At 35.7% G+C, this 23269-nt stretch overlaps 2 protein-coding genes across 2 annotated transcripts; both read right to left on the bottom strand.

Moving 5' to 3' along the window:
* Positions 1 to 1784: 1784 nt before the first annotated feature.
* Positions 1785 to 9416, bottom strand: LOC107656449 (cysteine and glycine-rich protein 2-like). The gene is made up of 6 exons (XM_016444313.1): positions 9327 to 9416; positions 7821 to 7941; positions 6245 to 6413; positions 4927 to 5056; positions 3702 to 3795; positions 1785 to 2018 (listed from the first exon to the last, which is right to left on the bottom strand). The coding sequence occupies exons 2-6, from the start codon at positions 7930 to 7932 to the stop codon at positions 1942 to 1944; spliced, it is 582 nt and encodes a 193-aa protein (XP_016299799.1). The 5' UTR covers positions 7933 to 7941; positions 9327 to 9416; the 3' UTR covers positions 1785 to 1941.
* Positions 9417 to 13858: 4442 nt separating this feature from the next.
* On the bottom strand, positions 13859 to 23085 carry LOC107656240 (transcription factor E2F7-like). Its single transcript, XM_016444000.1, has 13 exons — positions 23017 to 23085; positions 21959 to 22057; positions 21575 to 21862; positions 21273 to 21423; positions 20095 to 20316; positions 18133 to 18291; positions 17905 to 18042; positions 17664 to 17822; positions 17506 to 17575; positions 16358 to 16649; positions 15567 to 15738; positions 15163 to 15485; positions 13859 to 14772 (listed from the first exon to the last, which is right to left on the bottom strand). The coding sequence occupies exons 1-13, from the start codon at positions 23083 to 23085 to the stop codon at positions 14623 to 14625; spliced, it is 2292 nt and encodes a 763-aa protein (XP_016299486.1). The 3' UTR covers positions 13859 to 14622.
* Positions 23086 to 23269: the final 184 nt, after the last annotated feature.

The following is a 23269-nucleotide window of genomic DNA, read 5'->3' as shown; positions in this document are numbered from 1 at the left end:
TTTGCTCTCCATTTCCTCTTCCTGTTGGTGTGGCATTGTCATGGCAGCAGCAGCTGACAGGATGAACTGATGTAAAGAATGTGCATCTGTACATAAATGAACTAGATTCATTATTCTGTGAGTGAATTTCGTTCGTTTTTTTATTTTCGTCTGTGTTAGTTGAAGCTGCTTCTAATTTTTTTATCTTACCAAAAAGCGAAAAAAAAAAAATCATCTATTATCCAAGTGTATGACTGTAGCTTTTAGTGGCGTCTGGCACTGCTGTGTATAGACCTTTGACCTTGCAAGTCTCCACTGCATGTGTGAAGCCTGGACATAGTGATCACCCTATCATCCGAAAGACGCCCCATCTGTAAATAGTGAATGTTCAGTATTTGCAACCAGGTTTTTTTTTTATTATTATTTTTTGTTTGTTTTTACATTTGAAACCCGATGTGTGTATCGTTCTTGCGTGTCCCTCATGCTCTGCGGCCGATCGGTGCTCTGCAGATGTATTATATCTGAATGTCCCATTCTCGTTGATTATTATGCAGAGCCTAAAGGGTTTCTTTTGTATGTTTCATTGCTGAGTTTGTTGTACCACTGGATGTACAAACTGTAAATGCCAGAGAAGTAGACATGAGCCACGCTGTAACTCAAGCGGACGCGGTCCATGGGCCCCATACTGTAATATTCAGATTAGGCACAGTGACGGTCATTCATTCATACATGTGACACTGTTTTTAGAGAATATATTCACTCTGTTGTTCCTCTGCCGGCTGTTTTCCCACCATGTGAAAAGCACATGCTCATCTCCAGTGCCTCAGCTGAGATCAGGACGTCACCCTACTCTGCTTCAGATGTAACTTATTGGGCATGGTTCAATTTTAATGGCTTTATTAATAAAACATTCGAAGGTGAAAGGCCTGTGGGTTAGTTTTCAATATCACTGCACGACAGAAGCAAAGTGCACTGAAACAAGTGTTTATTTCACATTGAACATGTTTGTTTTCTAAATGTAGATACTCATACAATGACTACTCTGAACCATTAACGGCAGTAAAGGGTGAGAAAAAAAAAGAATATTTTGCATAAAGAAAATTAACCTTATTTTTAGGACAATTTTTTTTTTAATGATTGTGACATTTTCCCAAATTCTCATTACTGTAATACAGTATTTTATTAAAATCACATTCATACAATATTAAATACTTAATTGTATTATTATTCATTCTAAATTTATTTTTTAAATGTTTTTACATTATGGTAATTATAATTGTGCTTAATTGTAATGAAAATATAACACTTAATGGTCCTCTATAAACAATTAACACTCTGTAAAGGGTTAAAATATATTTAGCATATTGCATGCAGAAAAATAAAAAAGGATTGGGAAATTTTCCTAAATTCTCATTACTGTAATGCAGTAGATATTTTGTTGTTTTACAAAAAATATAATATTATATAAAATAATGATATAAAATAAAATAATTGATATTATTGGGGGGGGGGGGGGTGTGCAATTAATGGTCCTCTATGAACAATATTAAAAAAATTATATTTTGCATAAAGAAAATTAACCTTATTTCTTAGAGCCATTGTTTATATATATATATATATTTTTTTTTTTTTATGAAAATTGGATTGTGACATCTTCCCAAATTCACAGTACTTTTTTGTATTACAGAAAAAAATATGATACTTAAAATCAACAAATTCTTATATTTTATATAAAATGCTTTATATTATTAAGTACTTAATATAAATTATTTAAAATCAATGTTTTACATTTATGGTAATGAGAATTGGAGAGGAAATGTGCTTAATTTTCATGAAAATATAACACTTAACGGCCTTTATCTTAATTTTCCTTTTTCTTTATGCAAAATAATCGTTCTCTTCTTTTGGAATTAGTAACAACCTTGTGTTATAATAGTAAAGAAACATGCAAAGTCCTGACTATCATTGAGCGTGAACCAGAGCTCCTGCTCCCTGACCGTATCCAAATCCTTTTGGTCCGAAGTTCTTTGCATAACATGCTGGAAAAAAAAACGAAGAAGAAATTAAGCACAAATGTAGTGAATTAGTGAGCGATGTGTCATAGAAGAGGTTTGCCTTCAAAACTAATGAGCCTTCAGTTCAGATGTTGCATCATTACAGCAGACTAAACGCTAACTCTTGATCGTAATCATTCAAGAGTTTCTGGTTGATGGAGTTATTCAGCCTCTGGTTTTGATGTTGCTCCGTTATCAGAGGAACATCCTGCATGTATATGACAAACAAACACTGTGGCCTCAAAACCATGAGCTTCAGATGCTGGTCACGATGCTTTATGGAATATTTCAGTTTATTCTTTATCTTAACGGGACAGTTTGCCCCCCAAAAAAAATTTGCTGTTAATTTGCTCATTAAGGCGGTGGATCACCCCAAACAAACAATATCTAAAAATAGCACAGCCATTGCTGTTTTGACAGGGAATTAGGAGGAAACCAAGAACTAAACAGTTTTCTTCACAGCTGTTAACCCTGAGAAGGCAGTTGGTTTTTGGTTTAAAGTCAGAGATACTGAAGAGTCATCATTAAGAAGGAAAAGACAAGGATCAGGATCAAGCGTCAGTTCCAAAAGTTGTGATAAAATAGCGGAGACATTAACCTTAAAGGGATAGTTCACCCAAAAAATGAAAATGTGATGTTTATCTGCTTACCCCCAGGGCATCCAAGATGTAGGTGACTTTGTTTCTTCAGTAGAACACAAACGAAGATTTTTAACTCCAGCCGTTGCAGTCTATCAGTCGTATAATGCATGACAGTGCACAGTCATTGTAGGTACGACGGCTAATCAAAATGGTACTTACTTGCGCTTATCCGGATTGTTAAACCGACTTAAAACTAAAACGTTTCTCTCGCTCGAACTCATTCGGGAGTGGTGACTTTCCACGTATTCCCAACTTCTGAGCCTGCTCGCCTGAAGTTATGGTTGATTGCTCTTCGGCTGGATATCAACACACCCAGTGTGTGGTTAACGTAAACTACGCCAGAGCGCGTACACACCTCGCGCACCGGATGCCTGCGCGCGCCCAAAGCAGTTGGACATAGTGGTGTATTAGAGGTAAAATATGATATAAATACTGTTCGGTTTCTGGCACAAACCGATCGTTTCGTGTCTTAGGACATCAATGTGTCGTCACGAGCCGCAGGGTTTAATTTGGATTTGTCTGTGCATGTTTTTTTACTCTCATAGATTTTGTTACCATTGCCATGCATTATACGACTGATAGACTGCAACGGCTGGAGTTAAAAATCTTCGTTTGTGTTCTACTGAAGAAACAAAGTCACCTACATCTTGGATGCCCTGGGGGTAAGCAGATAAACATCACATTTTCATTTTTGGGTGAACTATCCCTTTAAAGTTGAAGATCGGGGGACATTCCCAGAATAGTGTTACATTTGTCCCACACAGGGGAGAAATAAGTTTCATTCTAAAACGTTTCAAGGATGTATAATATATTCTATGAACTACACTGTAGTTTATCAGCTGGTGGGTAGGATTTTTAGACGAGGTTGAAATATTTTGCCATATTTCCCAATCAATGGCCTGAGGGTGAGTAAATGAACAGTAAATTTACATTTTTGGGTGAACTATCCGTTTAATGTTGTCTATTACTACTGAGACTCATTTAGATTAGGAGTGTCGAACCCAATTAAACTCGACAGAAATCTGACCTTTGCAGTAGATTTCTCCATCTTTCTCCGTCTGAGTGGTCGACTCCAAACTCTTCCCACATTTGGCACAGCGAAAGCAGTTCTTGTGCCACGGCTGGAAGAAGGACGAGAGAAGAAAACCATGCCGTCATGAAGCTCAGATAAAGAAAAGATGAGTCTAACCAGCTGACATCAAGTGCTCATGACTTCCTGGTGATTAAACCGAGAAAGACAGAATCTGGACGAAACGCTTCACACTCGGATCTGCTGAAGAGGTTTTTTGGCAGCGGATGTGTACAAGCGTCTGCAAACCCTCATGAAGACAAAGAAAGTGTCAAACTGTAAACTGGAGGTGAACTTCTGAACCCAGTGACGTCTGTGTAAACGTGTTAAACTTAAGAGTGAATCATACAGGTGATGTCACTGTGTGTGATCGCAACAGAATGCGTTATCCATAATACACAATAATACATATGTAATAATATTATATTTATTAGTTGAATGCATATCAGTATATCATTAATTAAAACCATTAAAAAAAAATCCATTACTTGAAACAAAACACAAATTAAAATAAAATTATATTTAAAATATAAAAATGTATAAAACAACCATATATATTAAATAAATTAATAATTTTATTTATTTTTTATTTTTAGTTATTTTAATACTTTAAGTCAGTCTAATCAAAAATGAGAAATATGGCAACAAGGTGAAATTAAATAAGATAAAAAAAATGTATTTAAATTTTTTTTTTTATCGTTTAGTTAACAGTAGTAACCCTGATATAGTTAAATGTTAATATAATTTTATTATATATATTATTAACAAAAACAGTGATGATATAGGTACATTAACTACAATTCATTTTGTGATTCTAGAGGTTTTCTTTTTTGTTGTTGTTAGCATTTTAATTAAGTTAGGGTTTTTTGTTGTTGTTGTTTTGCTTTTAAATAAAGTAATTATATTAGATCAATTATATTAAATCCCTGGCCCTGTGGTTGAAAACCACTGATCTAGATCAACAAATTTCAAGAAACCTTAATAAACATATTTCTTAATTCTCAAAATATTTGAAATCATTTCGAGTGTCGGTGTGATTGGGAACAGTTTGCTCTTATTGCTGTAACAATGTACTCCATTGACGTGCATTGATACTAGTATGTGCATGAGGACAGTAAAGACTGAGGTTGCCATTTAAGTACTACAGCACATACTAGTGTCCAGATCCAATTCTTGTCCTCACCTTCCCAGCGCTCATCACCTTCTCTGCGGCGTACACAGACTCTCCACAGCGAGCGCACTTCTCCGAGCCGCCGAACTTCTGCGCGAACTTGGACGGGTTTGGGTTGGTGGTGGGTCGGTGAGTTAGGGTTCTGGTAGGAGACAGAGAGGTCAGCTGCTGTTTTCTGGAGCGCAGCCTAACGAGGGGCCCTGAATGAGCTGCTTTGTGCCGGGTGAGTATGAAGAGGGCGCCTGGGGTCTGTGCAGGAGCTCTGCTTACATAATAGATTCTTTCATAACAATAATCACCTGACGTCGAGCCTGAACACACCAGAGGACGGATTTGCTTCCACAACAAAATGACTTTACAAGAGATCTTATAATACACTACTGGTCAAAAGTTTGGAATAATTATGATTTTATGCTCACCAAGGCTGTGTTTATTTGATCAAAAATACAGTAAAATTGTGAAATATTACAATTTAAAAGAACTCTTTTCTATGTGAATATCTGTTAAAACGTCATTTATTTCTGTGATCAAAGCTGAATTTTCAGCATCGATACTCCAGTCTTCAGTGTCACATGATCCTTCAGAAATCATTATAATATGCTGATTTGCTGCTTAAGAAACATTTCTGATTAGCAATGTTGAAAACAGTTTTTGTTGCTAAATATTTTTGTGAAAACTGTGATACCAAAAGATTAAGAAAAAAAGAAATTGATATATTTATTTTGCAAAGATGCATTGTATTAATCAAAAGTGACAGTAAAGACATTTATAATGTTAGAAAAGATTTCTAATTTTTTTTGTTTTTAACTTCAAAGAATCCTGAAAAAAATGTTTTTAATTCTTTGTAAATAAATATTAAGCAGGTTTCAACACTGAAATAATAAGAACCATTATTATTAACTGAGCACCCATAATAATTTATAATAATTAAGCAGCAAATTAGTATATTAGAATGATTTCTGAAGGATCGTGTGACACTGAAGACTGGAGTAATGATGCTGAAAATTCAGCTGCACATCACAGAAATAAATTACTTTTTAAAATATATTCAATTTGAAAACAGTTGTTTCAAATTGAAATAATCTTTCACAATTTTCTGTATTTTTGACCAAATAAATGCAGCCTTTATGAGAATAATGATGAGAATACGATTTTAAAAAATCGTATTTATTACAAACATTTGATGAATAGTTTATGTACCAAAACAATATGACACGTATGCAATGAATTATGTGCATACCATTCATTATTTTACAACTACAGTGTACATACACAGTATATTCACCATATGAACTTCTGGATGAAAACAATGAAAAATGCAAACGCTCACTCTTCTGGTTTGATGCCCAGTCTCTCGCCGCGGTCCATATTGAGCGTTCCTGCTCCCTGACCGTAGCCGTATCCTTTCGGGCCGTACTTTTTACCGTAGCAGGACTTGCAGTAGATTTCCTGGTCATGGATGGCCAATGTGGTGCTGTCTAACCCTTTTCTACAGACCACTGGAAGAGAGAAAACACCAATTTGAACGTTGAAAATAAGAGCTGCTTTTCCATGCAAAACTCACTGCTGCAATGCTAAAGTGCAGATATATGGTTGCTAATGGGTTTTAAATTGATTTTAGCATGTTGTTATGCAGGTTACAAAGAGGAATAACATCTCTCTTGGAGTTAGAGACTTAAACCTTTAACTCAAAGTATGAGCAATAATAATAGTCATGCCACCACTAATAATCTATCATTTTAACCCCATGATTAGAGGCCAGAATGCAATGTGTTTATCATGTGATTTTGACTGTTTTGTCAGCTGACTTTGGCTTAGTATGAGACATTGTCCCAGAGAGACAAACATGAATCCACAGCAGGGAGGTTAACACCCTTTATTATTCATTCAGCTGAACAAAACATCCCTGAACTCCATCTTTCTCATTATATATCCCGTAAAAACATCAGGTGACTGTCCACATTTGACCAGCAAGCTCATTGAAAACGTAGAGGAAATGCGGTGAAAACACAGATGGAGAGACAAAAGGGTTTCAGCCCTCATTAAACTCATCATCTCGCTCGGCGCAGAATGGCTTTTGTGGCCCACTGCAAATAAACACCACTCATGTGGACCGCATTGTTTTTATCGTTTTGGTAGCAAAGCGCTAATGTGAAGCATGTGCGTTCAGCTGTAGTGAGATCTCACAAAAACATCTCAGAGTTCATACACACAGCACTGGTGTTTGGACAGGTCACTGCAGGAACCAGCATGAAGTCAGAAAAATATCACTGAATATTGAGGAATTTTAATTTAAATTTTTTTTTAATAAAAAAAATGCTGTCACAAAATCTGCCCAGTTCTTATGTAACTTCAAATTCCCAAAAAAATAAATATTTTTCTTAAAGAAAATGAAGCCCATTTAAAGAATTTTAAACATTGCATTTTTGCAACAGCATTTATATAGTCATTTATATTCCTTTATATTCATTTTTTTTTTAATTATTACCATAATGTATATGTTTGCTGGTTTTAAAATTTATTTATTTACAATTTTTTGCAGTAATGTGAATATCCACCAAAACTTCTGGTCATTACAAATCAAATCAAAACAAAAAACAAAACAAAACAAAAAAACAAAACAGCTTAATTTCCATGAAAATAAATGCAAAACATAATGGCTTAATTTTTCCTTTGATTTTGGGGTGAAATGTAATCTGGACCTATTATCGTGAGAAATAAAATAAAATTAAAAATAAAATAAATTAAATTAAATTAAAACATGCTTAATTGTCATTTAAAAAATGGCTGTTTTTGTTATGCAAAATATAATTGCTTTATTTTTTCCTTTGATTTTGGGGTGAAATGTGCCCTAGACATATTATCGTGAGATTCACCTGAACAGTAAAGTGTTGTGTTTCACTTACTGCAGAGGAAGCAGCACTTGTGAAAACTCCCCCCGTCACATTGGACCTCTTCAGCGTGGTACACCGTCCCACGGCAGGCACCGCATTTGTTTCCTCCACCCCAGTTTGGCATGATGAAAAACTGTGAAGAGAGAAAATACAATTAACTCTTGAGTACCATCACTTTAAAAGGAAACAAATCCATCCTGCGAAGTTCCGAGATCAACCTCAGGAAAATGTCCAGGTGTGCTGGACGTCTACAGGCGTGTTGTGAAGTGTTTCACTATTTATGACCACATACTGAGACATTCAAATTTCCATAAAAACCCACTTCATCCGTCTGGACTAATAAAGTAAACACCCTGTAGACGTCTGGAGACCCCAACATCAAAACACACCGGGACCACCAGGAGCTACGGGACAGTGGCGAGTCAAATAGAGCCAATGAGTCTCGTTAAAAGGACAATGTCTGTTAGTAAAAGGCAAAACCACCACATGAATAAAACAGCAGTCAGACATTTCAAAGGGTCAGTTCAATTTGCTCAGTTGTTCTAGTCAAATAAAATGATATCAGACCTCTCCAACAATATTCAAATAAAATGGCTAAGTGCTCATAAACTTCAGTCATCTCTTCAGCTCTCCAGGAAAACATGAGCTGTTCTCTGTAAAATTACATCTGAATATTAATGAATGCAGCACGAAAAGAGTGATTACAGACTGAACACATGTCCAGACATGAGGGAGGACAATCAAGCATCTGGAGGCCTCAAGGGTTTCCTCAAACCAACATCAGTATCCATGTGTGAATGCATGCACGTGTCTTATATGAAGATCTCCACTGTTAAAGAATATTCATGCTTGTGTTAATCTGAGGACATTAGAAAAAGTTCCATACATGCATGATAATACCACTGTGTTTAACACTAACATAATAGAGAATCAATATCACGATATTCCCCAATGTATAGAGCAGTAACACACCAAATAATATGAATATGATAAGTACTGCCACAGGACTTATTTTCTAAGTGCATCTAATAGTTCTAATCAATCATGCAAATTGCATACTTATCGATGATAAACATTTCATCCGTTTGCATGTTTAGTTTTAACTCCCAGGTAAAGAACACGTAAATATTAAATTGGTAAGTACTAAATAGGGATAAATATTAAATGTAAAATATTAAACAGATACATATTAAATAAGCAACAAATATAAAGCAGTGCATCTTTTTGTCATATATTATGTCAATTTTAAGTATTACCAAGAATGATCATTCATTTTAAATACTTGTAGAACTGACACTGTATCTAAAAACACTTTCACACACTCGAAACGAACTTCTTATGAATGTTTAGCGGAGTTTCCTAACTTTTAATCCAACTGCTGAGAATGAGATCACCAGCAGAATGAACTCGATTCAACATAAAACGTATTTTGGCCTCAATAATTCAAATGAGTTTCTCACACAGACACTTTGGCTCTTTAACACGCAATCTATAAGATGCTGTTTAAAAGGCTCCTACCTGAGCTTTCACGTGTTTTCCAGCAGATTCCCAAACTGCTCCAGTGTGAGCGAACTTCAGCAAACAGGCTGGAATGTCATCACGAAATTACAGAGGAAGAAAAGGAGGAGTGTCTTTTTAAACACACACACACACACACACACACACACACACAGACACTCAGTCTGGTCAGCTATCCTTGTGGGGACTCTCCATAGGCGTAATGGTTTTTCTACTGTACAGACCGTATATTCTATTGCCCTACACCAACCCTACCCCAAACCTACCCCTCACAGGAAACTTTCTGCATTTTTAGATTTTCAAAAAATTTCATTCTGTATGATTTATAAGCTTTTGTACCCATGGGGACCACAATTTAGGTCCCCACCGTGACATGAGTCCCCATGAGTCTGTGTGTAGTCAGGTTTAAGTCCCCACCAGGATATATAAACCAGTACACACACACACACACACACAGACGTGTTACTTTACGTACTTGACGCACATTATAGTTTCATAGTAGTGTGCTGATTCATAAATGTATGCTTCATTTCAACTTTTAAAATCTTAATTGAAATAAATTAACTTTTCCACAACATTCTAATTTATTGAGATGCACCTGTATGGAAGTTTACACTAAGAATATAAAACTGTCATATATGTTCTTTGTGCATGGAAACAAACACTCACTGAGATGCTTCACTATTGAGTGTTATCTTAAGCCCTTTTAAAAGGCTTTGTTGGGAGTTTATTACTTCATTCTAGATTTATGCTGCCTGTAATGTGTCAGACATACCTAAAGAAGATTAATGATCTTTACTGTAATGCTTGCCATTTTAAATAGATGTGGTAAGAATCATTTTATCAAGAGAATCATTTTGTTACATGCCATGAACCTATCTATATACATTTCTAAGAATGGAAAATATGCATGACTTCAAAATAGTTTTATACTATATAAATAAATAAATACAAATATTTTATATATATATATATATATATATATATATATAGGAAAGAAATAAGGAAACCCAGCTAACAGGAAACATTGACTGGAGTTCTGGGAAGGTTCTCTCAATGTTACGGACAAACGTTCTTCATCGTTCAACGTTATCTGGTCTTTAATAAAGTTTAAAACGTAAGCACAAAAATGTTACTTATACATCATTCATGGAACATTTTCTGAAACATTTTAGTTGGACTCTGGTCTAACATTTTTCAAATGTTACTAATTGTTTCAGAACTTTCTGAGAACACTCAAAAGTAACATTCCCATAATGTTTGCAAATTATAAAATGGAATGTTTCCTTAATGTTTGTATATCCTTCAACGCCGGAAGTAAGCCGTTTTCTGTGAATGTGCGAGACTTCCGGTTCACTAGCTGCTGTAGGGAAATAACGAGAAATGCAGTACAAAGTGCAGTAAATGGTAAAAATGTTTGCACTACAAACCAGTGTGTAAGATAATACATTCAAATAATATGGTAAGACACACCAGTTTGCAATATCAAGGAGCAAAACAAGCTGTTTAATAGCTGGACACAGATGACACCGGAAGCCAGACCCATAAAAATTACAAATGGCCACACCTGCTCTTATGGGAAAAATAAGGTGGATAAGCAAAAAAAAAAACTGGATGTTTTGAATGTTCAGAGAACATTTAGAAATAACATTTTCATAGCTCACTAGGAACATTCTTAGAACATACTTTTGTTAGCTGAGAAAGGGCCAGAACAGAATATTGCACCCAATGTAGGGTGACCATACGTGCCATTTTCCCAGGACGTGTCCTGGCCAGGATTTCTATATTGCCTAAAATATCTAGGTTTTGGCTTTGTTTGCATGTGCAGACCGATCGGTGTATGACATCAAAATACCATACAGACGGTTCGTTAAGCTTTCAAAATGCTCTCGAGGTATTTTGATGTCATACACCGATCGGTCTGCACATGCAAACAAAGCCAAAACCTAGATATTTTAGGCAATATAGAAATCCTGGCCAGGACGCGTCCTGGGAAAGTGGCACGTATGGTCACCCTAACCCAATGCACATTTCATATGAATAATGTTGACAGTTCCACCATAACACACAGACAGACATCAATTATACTAATTAACTGAGCTTTGAGGACAATTTCACTCTGCGGTGTGTGAGGTATGGTGTGTGTGAGAGCGGCCTGATGAATGACTCATTAAAGCCATTCAGAAATCAGCTATGCAGTGATACCCAGCATGCATCACTTGTCATTTTGGGAGCTGATACACTTGGACATAAATAGAATTGACCAAAATTGACCCCAGAAAATATGTGGACACGGAATGTTACTGTATAAACATAGAATATTAAGCCAAGTGTCATTTATTTGCACACTTTTCAAGCAGAACATTTCAGAAAAAGAAGTTTGCTAGGTTCAAATGATAAAACAATAGGAAAAAAGTACTGTGCACATTCCATATTTTGATCATTTAAAACCACATTTTGCTGTTTTATGTGTAATAATACAGCAGCGCAGAAGTACGCTATCATTTCTTCCAGTGTCTTCATCCAGGCCTTCATCTGGAATGAATGAAACACCAAAAGAAGGAATTTATAGAGAACTGCACAAGACTGTAAAGAAAGAGGGAATGAAAAACAGATGTAGCATTCTGTGCGTCCTCCTTTTATGGTAAAACTGGACTCCGGCTGAGCAATGGCACGTGCGTGAGAAATTAAAACATAAGATTTGTTTATTTAGGTTTCCGTGCATGTGTCTGTTTCTGACGTGAGCTCTTTTACCCATGAAAGAGCTTCTGGAATGTCATCAGCTGTTTGACGGCTCATTCAGACTGTGTCTTGTGCCATATTTACAAAGCCTATGGTATTTATGCACAATGTTTGGTTCATTTTGTGTAATTGTTTGGTCTCAGACATGATTATTTCTGAGAAATCAATAGTCTTTTCTGAGGTTTATTGGTCTGTTAATGTCAAAATGCAGGTTATTGCTATTCATACAGGGTTTATTGTGATGATAAAATGGGTTGCCAGGTGTGTTTGTGTGTAAGCAGCACTAATGAACATTGAAATGTCACCAAGCCTATACTATATTGGTCTAGATTAGATAATTATACAAAACTATAATACAGACAACACACACACACACACACACTTGTCTGGTCAGCTATCCTTGTGGGGACTCTCCATAGGCGTAATGGTTTTTCTACTGTACAGACCGTATATTCTATCACCCTACACCAACCCTACCCCTAAACCTAACCCTCACAGGAAACTTTCTGCATTTTTAGATTTTCAAAAAACTTAATTCTGTATGATTTATAAGCTTTTGTACCCGTGGGGACCCCACCGTGACACGAGTCCCCATGAGTCTGTGTGTAGTCAGGTTTAAGTCCCCACCAGGATATATAAACCAGTACACACACACACACACACACTTCTAATTAGGGGTGTTTGCTAAGGCCTGCTCACTGTTATTATAACACTTAGTGATTTAAATAAACTCTTGACCCTAGGAATTAAACTTAAGTGTAATTCTTGTTAAATATGGGTCTTAAATGCAAAGAAAATGGCACACAATAGGTTAGATGCCATATTGAATTTAATGCAGATGAAAACGAGGCTATAAAGACACGCACTAAAGGTCCAAGATCACCTAATTGTTACAATTCACACTTTCAAACTGTTTTATGGAGATTTTGACTACTTAAAGGTTTATTTTCTCTCTCGAAACGTCCAAAAATGAATATGGCGCCATACTTATTATAGCGGTGTTTTGGGTTTATTTCAAAGCAACTGTACGTAGTTTTATCTATTTTTGCAACTTTAGAGCCTCCGTCAGTTGAGTGGAATTCACTGTCGTAAATATACCAGCAGTTGTTGCTGCCGTAAAGCAATCCGCACTTTTCGCGGAATTTCGTACCCGCTCACCAAACTTAGTTCCAGAACAGACGTTTTGGAAAAAGAAACTTAAGCTATTCGCCTTATTATAAATTTGTACCATGCTGAAACTGATATTTCAAGATAAACAAAAAAAAAAAAAAAAGTTTTTTAAAGATATTTAATGGTTCCATGTGTTCAAATACAGTTTCACTGATACACTGTGATCGTTTTAATATCAAAATCTCAGAGGACAAACTATTATGAAAGATTTCCGAGATGAATCCCTAAAAACCAGACTGTAAAAAACATTTTTGTATATGCTGCCATCTAGTGGTCACACAAAATTAAGCCCATCTGTACTGTACACATTCCCCTACAAAATCAAGAGAATAATGCAAGATTTAACAAATAATATTATATGTTCCATAGATTTATTTTGTATTACATGACACCTGTGTCCATACATAAAATGATTGAAAATATATCTGATAAACACAAAAGCACCGCAGATTCAGCAGTGCAGCTTTAAACATCCAACAGACATTTAAACACTGACAGATATAAAAATTAACATGTATATAAAATATTAAATGATACGAGTTACAGCAAATAACTGTAAATACTGTACAGCTCTATGGATTAAACCATGTTGTGTAAAATTCAATCCAAATGTATGTTTCCAAAAATAATTTATTACTAGTCTACAAAGAGTTCATACACAAACATACTCGGTTTCAAAACAGTACAGTACTGTGATATTTCTGCTTTGCTCCAGTGATTGCAGATCATATTCACTGGTCATTCAAGTATGTCTTTGTTTCCTATTGGTTTCACAGATGTAGCACCTCAAACGTCACCAGTGTCAACAATTACAACCATTATTTTGTTCTTTATCCCCAAATACACTCAGAATTCATTCGTTCTCTGTGGCGAAGGCATCATGTAACAAATACATTTCTAAGGCATGTCGGCTTCACCAATATGGCACTTCTACAAACTGTTTACCTGTGAGATAGTGAACATACTATTGAGCAGATCTGTGTATTTTTCTGAGACTGATCCAGACTTAATTCATTTTCACATTTTTAAATATGTAGTGCTAGAGCTGGATTGTTGATTTTAGCCTCTGGAATACTATAATAAATTATAACTGTAAACACTCAGGCAATACACTGGTAGGATGTCAAATGAACTCCAAAATAATACTATCAAAAGTGGTGGGGGAAAACAGAAATACAGCCACAAGAGGGCGTGTAACAGACTAAAACCAATATCACACTAGTATCTGCCCTCTTATTCTGATGTTCACTACTCAGTAAACAGGAAATGTTCATTTCATCAGAAAGAATTCAAGTCAAATTTTGCTGTGTAATGCTGTTTCTGTCTTTGGCACTGTAGCACCACAGAAGCATGAAAATGTAATGACACAAACGCAGCAGCTAATTTAATTGGCTGTGGCGTGTCCGATGTCCAGCCTCCTCTGGGCGGAGCCTCTTTTGCATGCCGCCGGTGGGGTGCTGAGAGACCCAAAGGCTCCAGGCGTCTCGAAGAAAGATTTGGACCCCACTGCCGCTTCCTTTGGTGTCACAGGAGCCTGAAATAGCAGACGTGAGAAGGTCAGAAACACTACATATAAAACGTACTAATGTTTGAAATGCATACTATTTTTTTAAACAGTAGTGTGGCACCAAAATAATTTTTTGACAAAACAAAAATTAAAGTTCTCATTTACCCTGAAAACTGAAAATAACCGAAAACAACATGTGCAAACTGGTTTTGTTCAATAAACCCATATAATTACTTGCTTTTGATATTTTATTTGAATATATATATGCATTTTAAGTCATTTTAAAGTCTATTGTTCGCTTAGGTCTATTTTTACAAAAAAAATGTTTTACTCGATTATCAAAATAATCGTTAGTGACTGCCCATATTCAGTGCATGATAAAAAACCCCCCAAAAAAACAGTATGCAGTAAACTGACCTGTGTTTGTGCTCGCTGAGGGATTTCTTGTGCTCGTGGTCCCTGTGGCGAGAGTGTGGCTGCTGGTAATCTGTGCCCATGATGCTCAGTGCTGTTCAGTGTTTCGACCACACCAAACGCCCCTCCTGCCATCACAAACCGGGCCGGTGACAGCACGGTGGGCACGCTTAAACTCAGACCGCTGCTGGCAGCCCCCTCAGCGCCGGAGGTGGGCATTGCACCCGCTATGAGTGGCGAATGCACCAAAAAATACGGCATGGCTACAGCTGGCACGCCAGCCTGTGTATGTCCCGCTGGCATGAGGAAGTTCAAACCGTTCAGACCTACAGAAAACAGTAAAATGCAACATTAGAATGAGCTTACAATCAGAAAGACTGACAATCACTGCTCAGGTTTTCCTGTACCTGCTGTGTTGGGAACATAGAGGTAATGAGAGGACAGGAGGGGGTCTTTAGGGCTGGGTGCTCCTGCGTCTTCCTCATTTATTGGCCCAAACGAGGCCTCGTCCCATGGGGAACCTTCTCGAGAGCAGACTGGAGACCTTCTGGCGCTGGAGCTCAGACTCTCAGTCTCACCCTATGGGACATTCACACAAATGACAGGTTTCATAATGACAGTTTATAATATTGCGGATGCCGCCATTATAAAACCAATAAGCCACTCAAGGCTGTGCATTACAGCGATTTCACCATGGTAAAATCTATCTTCACATCATACTCCATAATCAGGGTCAGAAACATCTGATACATTTCAATTGTATCGTACTCATTTCTAGGTAGTTATAAATATGATCAAACATATGAGTTGATGTTGATCGAATTTTATTGCATAAAAGCCTAATTATTCTAATTTTACACACAGTAATTAATTTATTTTATTGTATAATTTTTTTACTATTATTTTATTTAAATTTTCTCATTTTTGTCTTACATTTATTGCTTATTTTATTTATTTATGTGAAGTTTTCGACAAAATGACAACATTGTCATATATATATATATGTATATATAAATGTTCTGTTTTATATCAGATACTTTAGTTTAATAATAACATATTTGTATACCACATTTCATATTTGTAGCTTCAAATTTTGTCATTGCTTATTGTCTTAATTTATTTTAAGCTATGTATATATTATATATATATATATATATATATATATATACAGTATATCTATCTGGCTCATAACACTCACCATTTCACTTTCTATGGAAGCTGAGCGGTTGCTTCGTTTAGCTGTCTGATCCTCATCCTCTTCCTCTTGTCTCTCTCTCTTCTTCAGATGTCCCTCCCTGTGGCCTGAGACGGGTGACCCGTGGGTGACGGCATCTGAGACGTGTCCGCTGTACACCATGAGCAGGGGTGTTTGTGGCAGACCGGGCAGGTACGCTAACGGGTGAGGAGCGAACTGGGCTGAAATGGGCAGTGATGCATAAGGCACATCTGCTTGAAGAGGCACCACCAGTGACGACACTACAGGACTTCCACTGAACAGAACACAGTAGTTAGTGATCATTGACAACTAGATGAAATACATATGTTTAAGTACTACAAATATCAAAACTGACAAAAAATAAATTAAAGCTAAACAGAGCTATGAAAAACTATTACAAATAACAAACGCACAACAAAATTGAAATGAAAATTGAAAATCTAAAAATAAAAGCTAATTCAAAATACTAATATATTCTAATAAGAATGACAAAATTACTAAAAATCTAAAGAATTAAAACTGAAAATCTAAAAAGCTAATTCTAAATATTATTATAAATACTATAATGCACTGTAAAATTATTTTTTGACATTTTTGTAAGTTTAAGTTGAAGTACTAAAATTAATAAAATTGACAAAAATAAATTAAGGCTAAATAGAGATACAAAACACACACAAATAAAAATGGTAAAAGCACAACAGAATTAAAATTTAAAAAAGTGGAATTCTAAAAATAAAAGCTAATTTAAAATATTATAATAAACTACAAACATTATATTTCTAAGTTGTAAATAAAACCATTATTGGAGGACATTTGACAAGAAAATACTAGTTTTTCTACTTCAAAATTTCATGTTTAATTCAATGTGTTACTTGCTATTTCTTTGCGATTTTTGTGAAATTTACTAGCAATTTCTGTGTGGAAATTCTTTCTACACCAATTTTTCAATGTAGTATATGAATAATTCTAAATTAACATTGTTAGTAATCAAGATCACAATGGTTATGCATTAACTTCAGGTTTGAACCTACAACTTTTCAGCCTAGATCTTTACGCAGTGTTTGTAAATGGCTAAAGTTTGAAATATGTGTAAATTTCTGCAAATACCAGTTTTATACAGGTGGACTCACCTGTCTCCAAACTGCAGTCGACACACTGCACTGGTGTTCACACTCTTCCTAGAATAATCCACCGGCTCGTCTGAAAATACAAACACAAAAAAACGTCACATAAACTACAATTACATCAAATGTAAACATTACACTAATATTATGGTATTAGCTCTCACCTGTAGAACGTCTGTGAGGTGTGTTGGGGGCGGAGCTTATCCGCCTTTGATTGACAGAAGGGGCAGGAATGACCTGGAAGGAGGAGTGACGCGTCATCTTCTCCCGTCGTTCCCCGGTGGAACTGATCTGAGCTTCTGAGACTCTCAAATCGTCTGAATCTAAAAGACATGCAACAATATTCACAATATAATCACACTGAAGAGACTAAAAGCAATTTTCACGTGTTTAAACAGGACGTACCGCAGCTGCTGTGGAAATCGGCAGGTCCAGTCCATTTGAAGACGGGTTTACGGCTCTTTTCCTCTCTTACATGAAGTTTCTTGATCAGATTCAGGCTGGTCAGGACATTAGCGATATCATACAAACGTCGCACCTTAGCTAAACACACACAAAAAAAGATTGCAAGCTATACTTAGTCATTAAGGAAATGCATAATATTTTAAATATTAAATCTGGCTGATGTCTTACTTTTATACTTGCTGTGGCTGGACTCATCCTGACCCTCTTCGATCAGGATCTTTGCAGCCGTATCGAGGGTAACGGTCTGTGTTTTGGACACCAGAAACAGCATGACAAACTTCTGGCTCATGATACGGAGTGATTTGTCCTTCCGTCTGCTGGAGGCCGCTGTATGAGAGAGATAAACCATGCTGTAAAACACGTAAAAGTTGTCGTTTACCGCATTAATGCATTAGTCTTTACAATAAAGGTCTTCGGAGAATCATACAGCAACTTAAGAAACAGTAAAAAAATGTCTCTTGATAAGTCGAGGAATTATGCTTTTTCAGTTTTAACAATTGTGGTGCTGAAAAAGACGATGGAAGACATGAATAAAGGATGAGTGAATAAATTTGAGGTGACTGGCAGGAGAAAATCAGAGTAAGTGGATATGAGGAATGGCATGATTGCTCGGTGAATTGGCTGGTCGAGTGATTCCTGCCCTCATGATGGGATGGTAATAAGCTTTTGTTAGAAAGGAAAGCCGTTGCTTAGCGACAGCGGCCACATGGGACAAGAAGCCAGCAAACACAATAACCACATCAGAGGATCCAGACGAGGACAGCAGGATGCTTCATTTCTTCATCAAGACATCAAACTCGAAGAGATTCATTTGAATGCTCAAATCTAGAGAAATTAAACACTTGGCTACTGAGCAAACAGACAAACAAATAAATATAGATCTGAGACATCTGAGTGGATTAAAATCACTCGCTTTGTGCAATTATAAAGCTTGGCGGTGTTATAAAACACAATGATTTAACACAATGACTGGGGCTAAAATCATTAGGGGCTTTTATTTCATCATCAGCTCATTTTGGAAACAGAAAACACCAGAGCTTTCAAATAGCATCCATTTTTTCTAACGTGCATTTTGAAAATCAGATAATTTCATTTGAAGCATGGAAAATTACAGTATATGCTGTTTTTTTTTTTTTAATACAAACAGAATTGTAATTGTCAGAATTAACATAAATAATTATAATATTTGCCATAACTTCTATATTTGTGCATCTAATAGAAAAAGATGTCATTAGTGTTAATTTACTATTACTGAAATACTATTATAGTTTTTATTAATATATATTTTTTTAATTATATTTTCTTTTTTCATTGTAATTTTAGTTTAGGTTTGAGTAATTTTGTGTCTTTGCCATTTATATATATATATATATTTAAATTTCTCTAGTTTTTTATTAATTTTATTTCAGTTTTAGTTATTTTAGTACAAATAGTTAAACTAAATGAAAATGAGAAATGAAGAATGTTTTTAAAATTATTTAAAATAAGTTTATTTTAGTTAATGTAACAAAGGTTTATGGTTTTAGCTAACTATAATAACCTGGCATCACATACTAATTTATTTAAATTTTTTTTTATATTACTATATATTCTAAAACCATATCTGCTTAAGTTATAAGCAGACATAGTACCTGTAGCTATGCTATAGTTACATATGAACTATATTATTACTGATTAAGTGTAGTTTCTCCAAACAAAGGTCAACAGTGATGTGATTTAATCAAATCACCCCTACAAGAGCTCAGCAAACACCAACATGTCTAAACCTGCAGCTTCATCTTCCTCTTTGAATAATTAGCTTCCCTCTTCGGCCTGTCTGTGAGAGCGTGGCACATTTATAACAAAGAGTCCCGGTGCTATGATGGGATTACTAGTGATCAACACAAAGACCTGGTAACCAGTGTTGTGATGCCCGAGACACTGTTAACGGGTGACCGATTAATAGATACTAATAATGGTGTTAATGGGGCAACTGCCACTATGGTTTCAATGTAAACCTTTTATGTGCAATATAGTGAATCATGCAAATGACAGTATATGCATCATGCAACCAGGCAGATGGGTTTTTAAATCTTTTTTTTTTTTTTTTGCAATGCAAACTGAATACTTTTACAAGTATGGGTGTCATACCGAGCGAGTTTTGCATGTGGTGGGCGGCACACGGGCTGCTTCCCCCTCTCTGGTTCATCTGCAGATGGTAGCCCTGCTCGCGACCCGCCTGATGGAGATCCTGCAGGGTCTGTGGCAGTCCTGAGCGTCCGTGCCACACGTACAGATTCTTAGCCATTCTGCTCACCAGCATCAGAGACTCCAGCACGTTCACAATGTCGTAGATACGACGCCTCTCAACGCCTGCGTCACAGTTGCCAGTTACTACTTGTGGACATTTTGCAATTTTTAATTAACAGCGATTTTATGTTTGGGCGATGTGTCGGAAGCACTTTTGTTTTGATGGCGTGTAGGACTTTTATTTTGTGCATGAGAACTGTTAAACAAAGAAAGTAAATGGTATATGAAATATTATAGCGTTTACTTTTCTATTATTAGTAAAAGATCGGTATACACTATAATACTTTCTCATCTACTGTCAGCATTCAGCAAACGCATTTATTTGTGAAAAATACTATAATAGGATTACAGAATCAAGAAGTTGCCATCTAAAGTATAAATCTGTTTAGTTTCCAATTTATTTGTCATAAAGTTCTAATTATGTTTTTCATGCAATTCATTTTCAAATCATTTATTTCTAATTTTTTAAATATGTAAATATAAATACATAAATCTGTTTAAAGATAAAAAAAAAAAAAATCAAGTTCTAATTATTTTTTTCATGCAATTCACTTTCAAATAATTTATTTCTAATTTTTTTAAATATTATGCAAAATATAAATACATAAATCTGTTTAAGGATTTTTATTTTATTTTATCAAGTTTAATTTTTTTTATGCAATTCACTTTCAAATAATTTAACTCTAGTTTTGTAAATATTATGTAAAATATAAATACATAAATCTGTTTAAGGATTTTTTTTTTTATCAAGCTCTAATTATTTTTTCATGCAATTCACTTTCAAATCATTTATTTCTAGTTTTGTAAATATTATGGAACATATATATATATATATATATATATATATAATTTCAGCAATTGTTATGCATATTTTACTGTCTTTAAATCAAATAGTGTGATATCATATATATCTGCTTTATATCGCCCATCTGCCACCCTTTTCTCTGCGATATCGAACCACTATTTCACTATATTTTATACAGAAATAAGGGATTTGATTATGAGTTATTTTCTCTTACCTAAGCGTGTGGCCACCTCATCCAGAGAAATATTGATGCTCTCAGAGGTTTCTGGGTAATCAGGGTACAAGGCCAGAAATTTCTGACACAAAAGCCCCAAACTCTTCTGTTTGCGACTGGGTCTCCTCTCAGAATCGTCTAGTGCTTCATACTGAAATAAAGAGAGATAAAACCAGCTAAAACTACTGAGCATATGAAGATACTGAACATATTTAAGATGAATTGCATGTTGTGAGCCGCTGTGGATAAAAGCGTTTTAAGTTTCAAATCATTACACCAATTTAGACGTATTCTCTTAATACCTGGCAGGGGTCGTCGAGCTCTTCCTCTTCATCCCCATCTACAGCCTTCTCTTCATTTTCAATGGGTCTGAAGTGGGTTTTCTTCATCTCTCTGTCGCGGATGTCTGGGCTGGCAGCACTGATCAGCATTTTCAGGTTGGCTGTCGGGGTCCAGGGGTCCGGATGGGCCCTCTCTACGTGTTTAATGGGGGTTATGTGGGTGATATCCGGGCTGGAAACTCTCCTATGTCCGTTCACAGACTCACACTTCAGTGGGGTCATTTTCTTTCTGTCCATGCAGATGTTCTCCTGAATTCACAGTAAAAGTGAATCTAATGAGGCAGTAGATGCATTATCATGTAATTCAAACAAAAATAATGCTTTAATTACATTTAGATCTCTTACTTTCTGGTTATTCATGTTGCCAGTATCATCCGAGCCTGTCTTATTCACTAGTGTCCTCACACTAAGCAAATCCTTTAAAGTTAAACACTTCATCTCCATCTAAAAAAAGAATATAACCAGCACATTTATGCTATTAGTAAATGACTGAAATATGTTACTACATGACACTAACTTTTGCACTGTTATTAATATATAATACCAACAATTTTACGTTATATAGTATATATCTGCATAAATGACATATCTGAATATAAATATAAACTGATCTGTAAAGTATTCATGTGGTGTTTGTTACTTACTAATGAAGCCAAAAGTTATTCAAATACTGCTAGTAAATAATACTACGTTATTAGTATATTGGGTATTATATTACAAAATATCCTATTGTATTACATTAGAAACATGACTAATGATCACGTTCTTAAAAAGTGATCTGATCTGATGATAGTGGCAAGATTTTGGCGCAAATATTTTCAGCAGTTGCCTGGTAACGCAACCAATAAGATTCTCAGAAGAAAAAAATATGACTAAACTTTTGAAATTATTTATATTGATAAGATTGTCACAGTATTTTATCTGACATTATATTGTCGGAGCTCAGCAGCATGCTTATGATATTAAAAAAAATACTTTCATATAAATCCTCTTTTTCAGATTTTTTGAATACTAGTAAAATGTTTGTCAGTAAAAGTCAGACTTGAGTTTAAGGAGATTTATTTACATAATTTTTTATATTAAATCATGCAAGTCAGACTTCATATTCTTACCTTAAACTCCTGTTCTTGGATTAAATCATGTGAAGTGGTGATCCTTCGTTTTGCTCCTTAAATGAACATATTTCCTCTCCAAATCAGAAGATCATAACTAATAATCTTCTTATTTCAGTCGTACCGCCGGTATGAATCACCCGCTAAAGCTTGTTTTCTGGCGCTCTGAAGAGCTACACCCTCCCTCAGCCAATCACGTAGCCGCTATGCAAATATATCGACGGTGATTGGCCGAACGAGGAGGAAATGCCTCGGAGCGACCGTCGTAGCCAATCAGAGACGCGTTCTGACCAAGCCTGTGGGGGGTTTGTTGGCGGGGCTGTAGGCGCGCTCTTCATTGATCTGCTTCTGCTCTCTCATGAAGTTTTAAAGGCGCCGCTGTAACTCAGCGGGGACGTAATTAATCACCACAGATGATTAATTGACATTATATTATATAAATGCCAAATGCCTCCTGGCTGCTTTTAATGAGAAGCTCAGGCAGGAACAAAGGTGAGTGACACAGGTGGGATTTTGGCGCGACTGAGGGTTTTGTCGCGGGAAA

The sequence above is a fragment of the Sinocyclocheilus anshuiensis genome, unplaced genomic scaffold (assembly GCF_001515605.1).
Source record: "Sinocyclocheilus anshuiensis isolate Anshui unplaced genomic scaffold, SAMN03320099.WGS_v1.1 scaffold183, whole genome shotgun sequence".
NCBI lineage: Eukaryota > Metazoa > Chordata > Actinopteri > Cypriniformes > Cyprinidae > Sinocyclocheilus > Sinocyclocheilus anshuiensis.
Note: the sequence above shows the minus strand (reverse complement) of the source record. Positions and strands in the feature narration are given on the sequence as shown.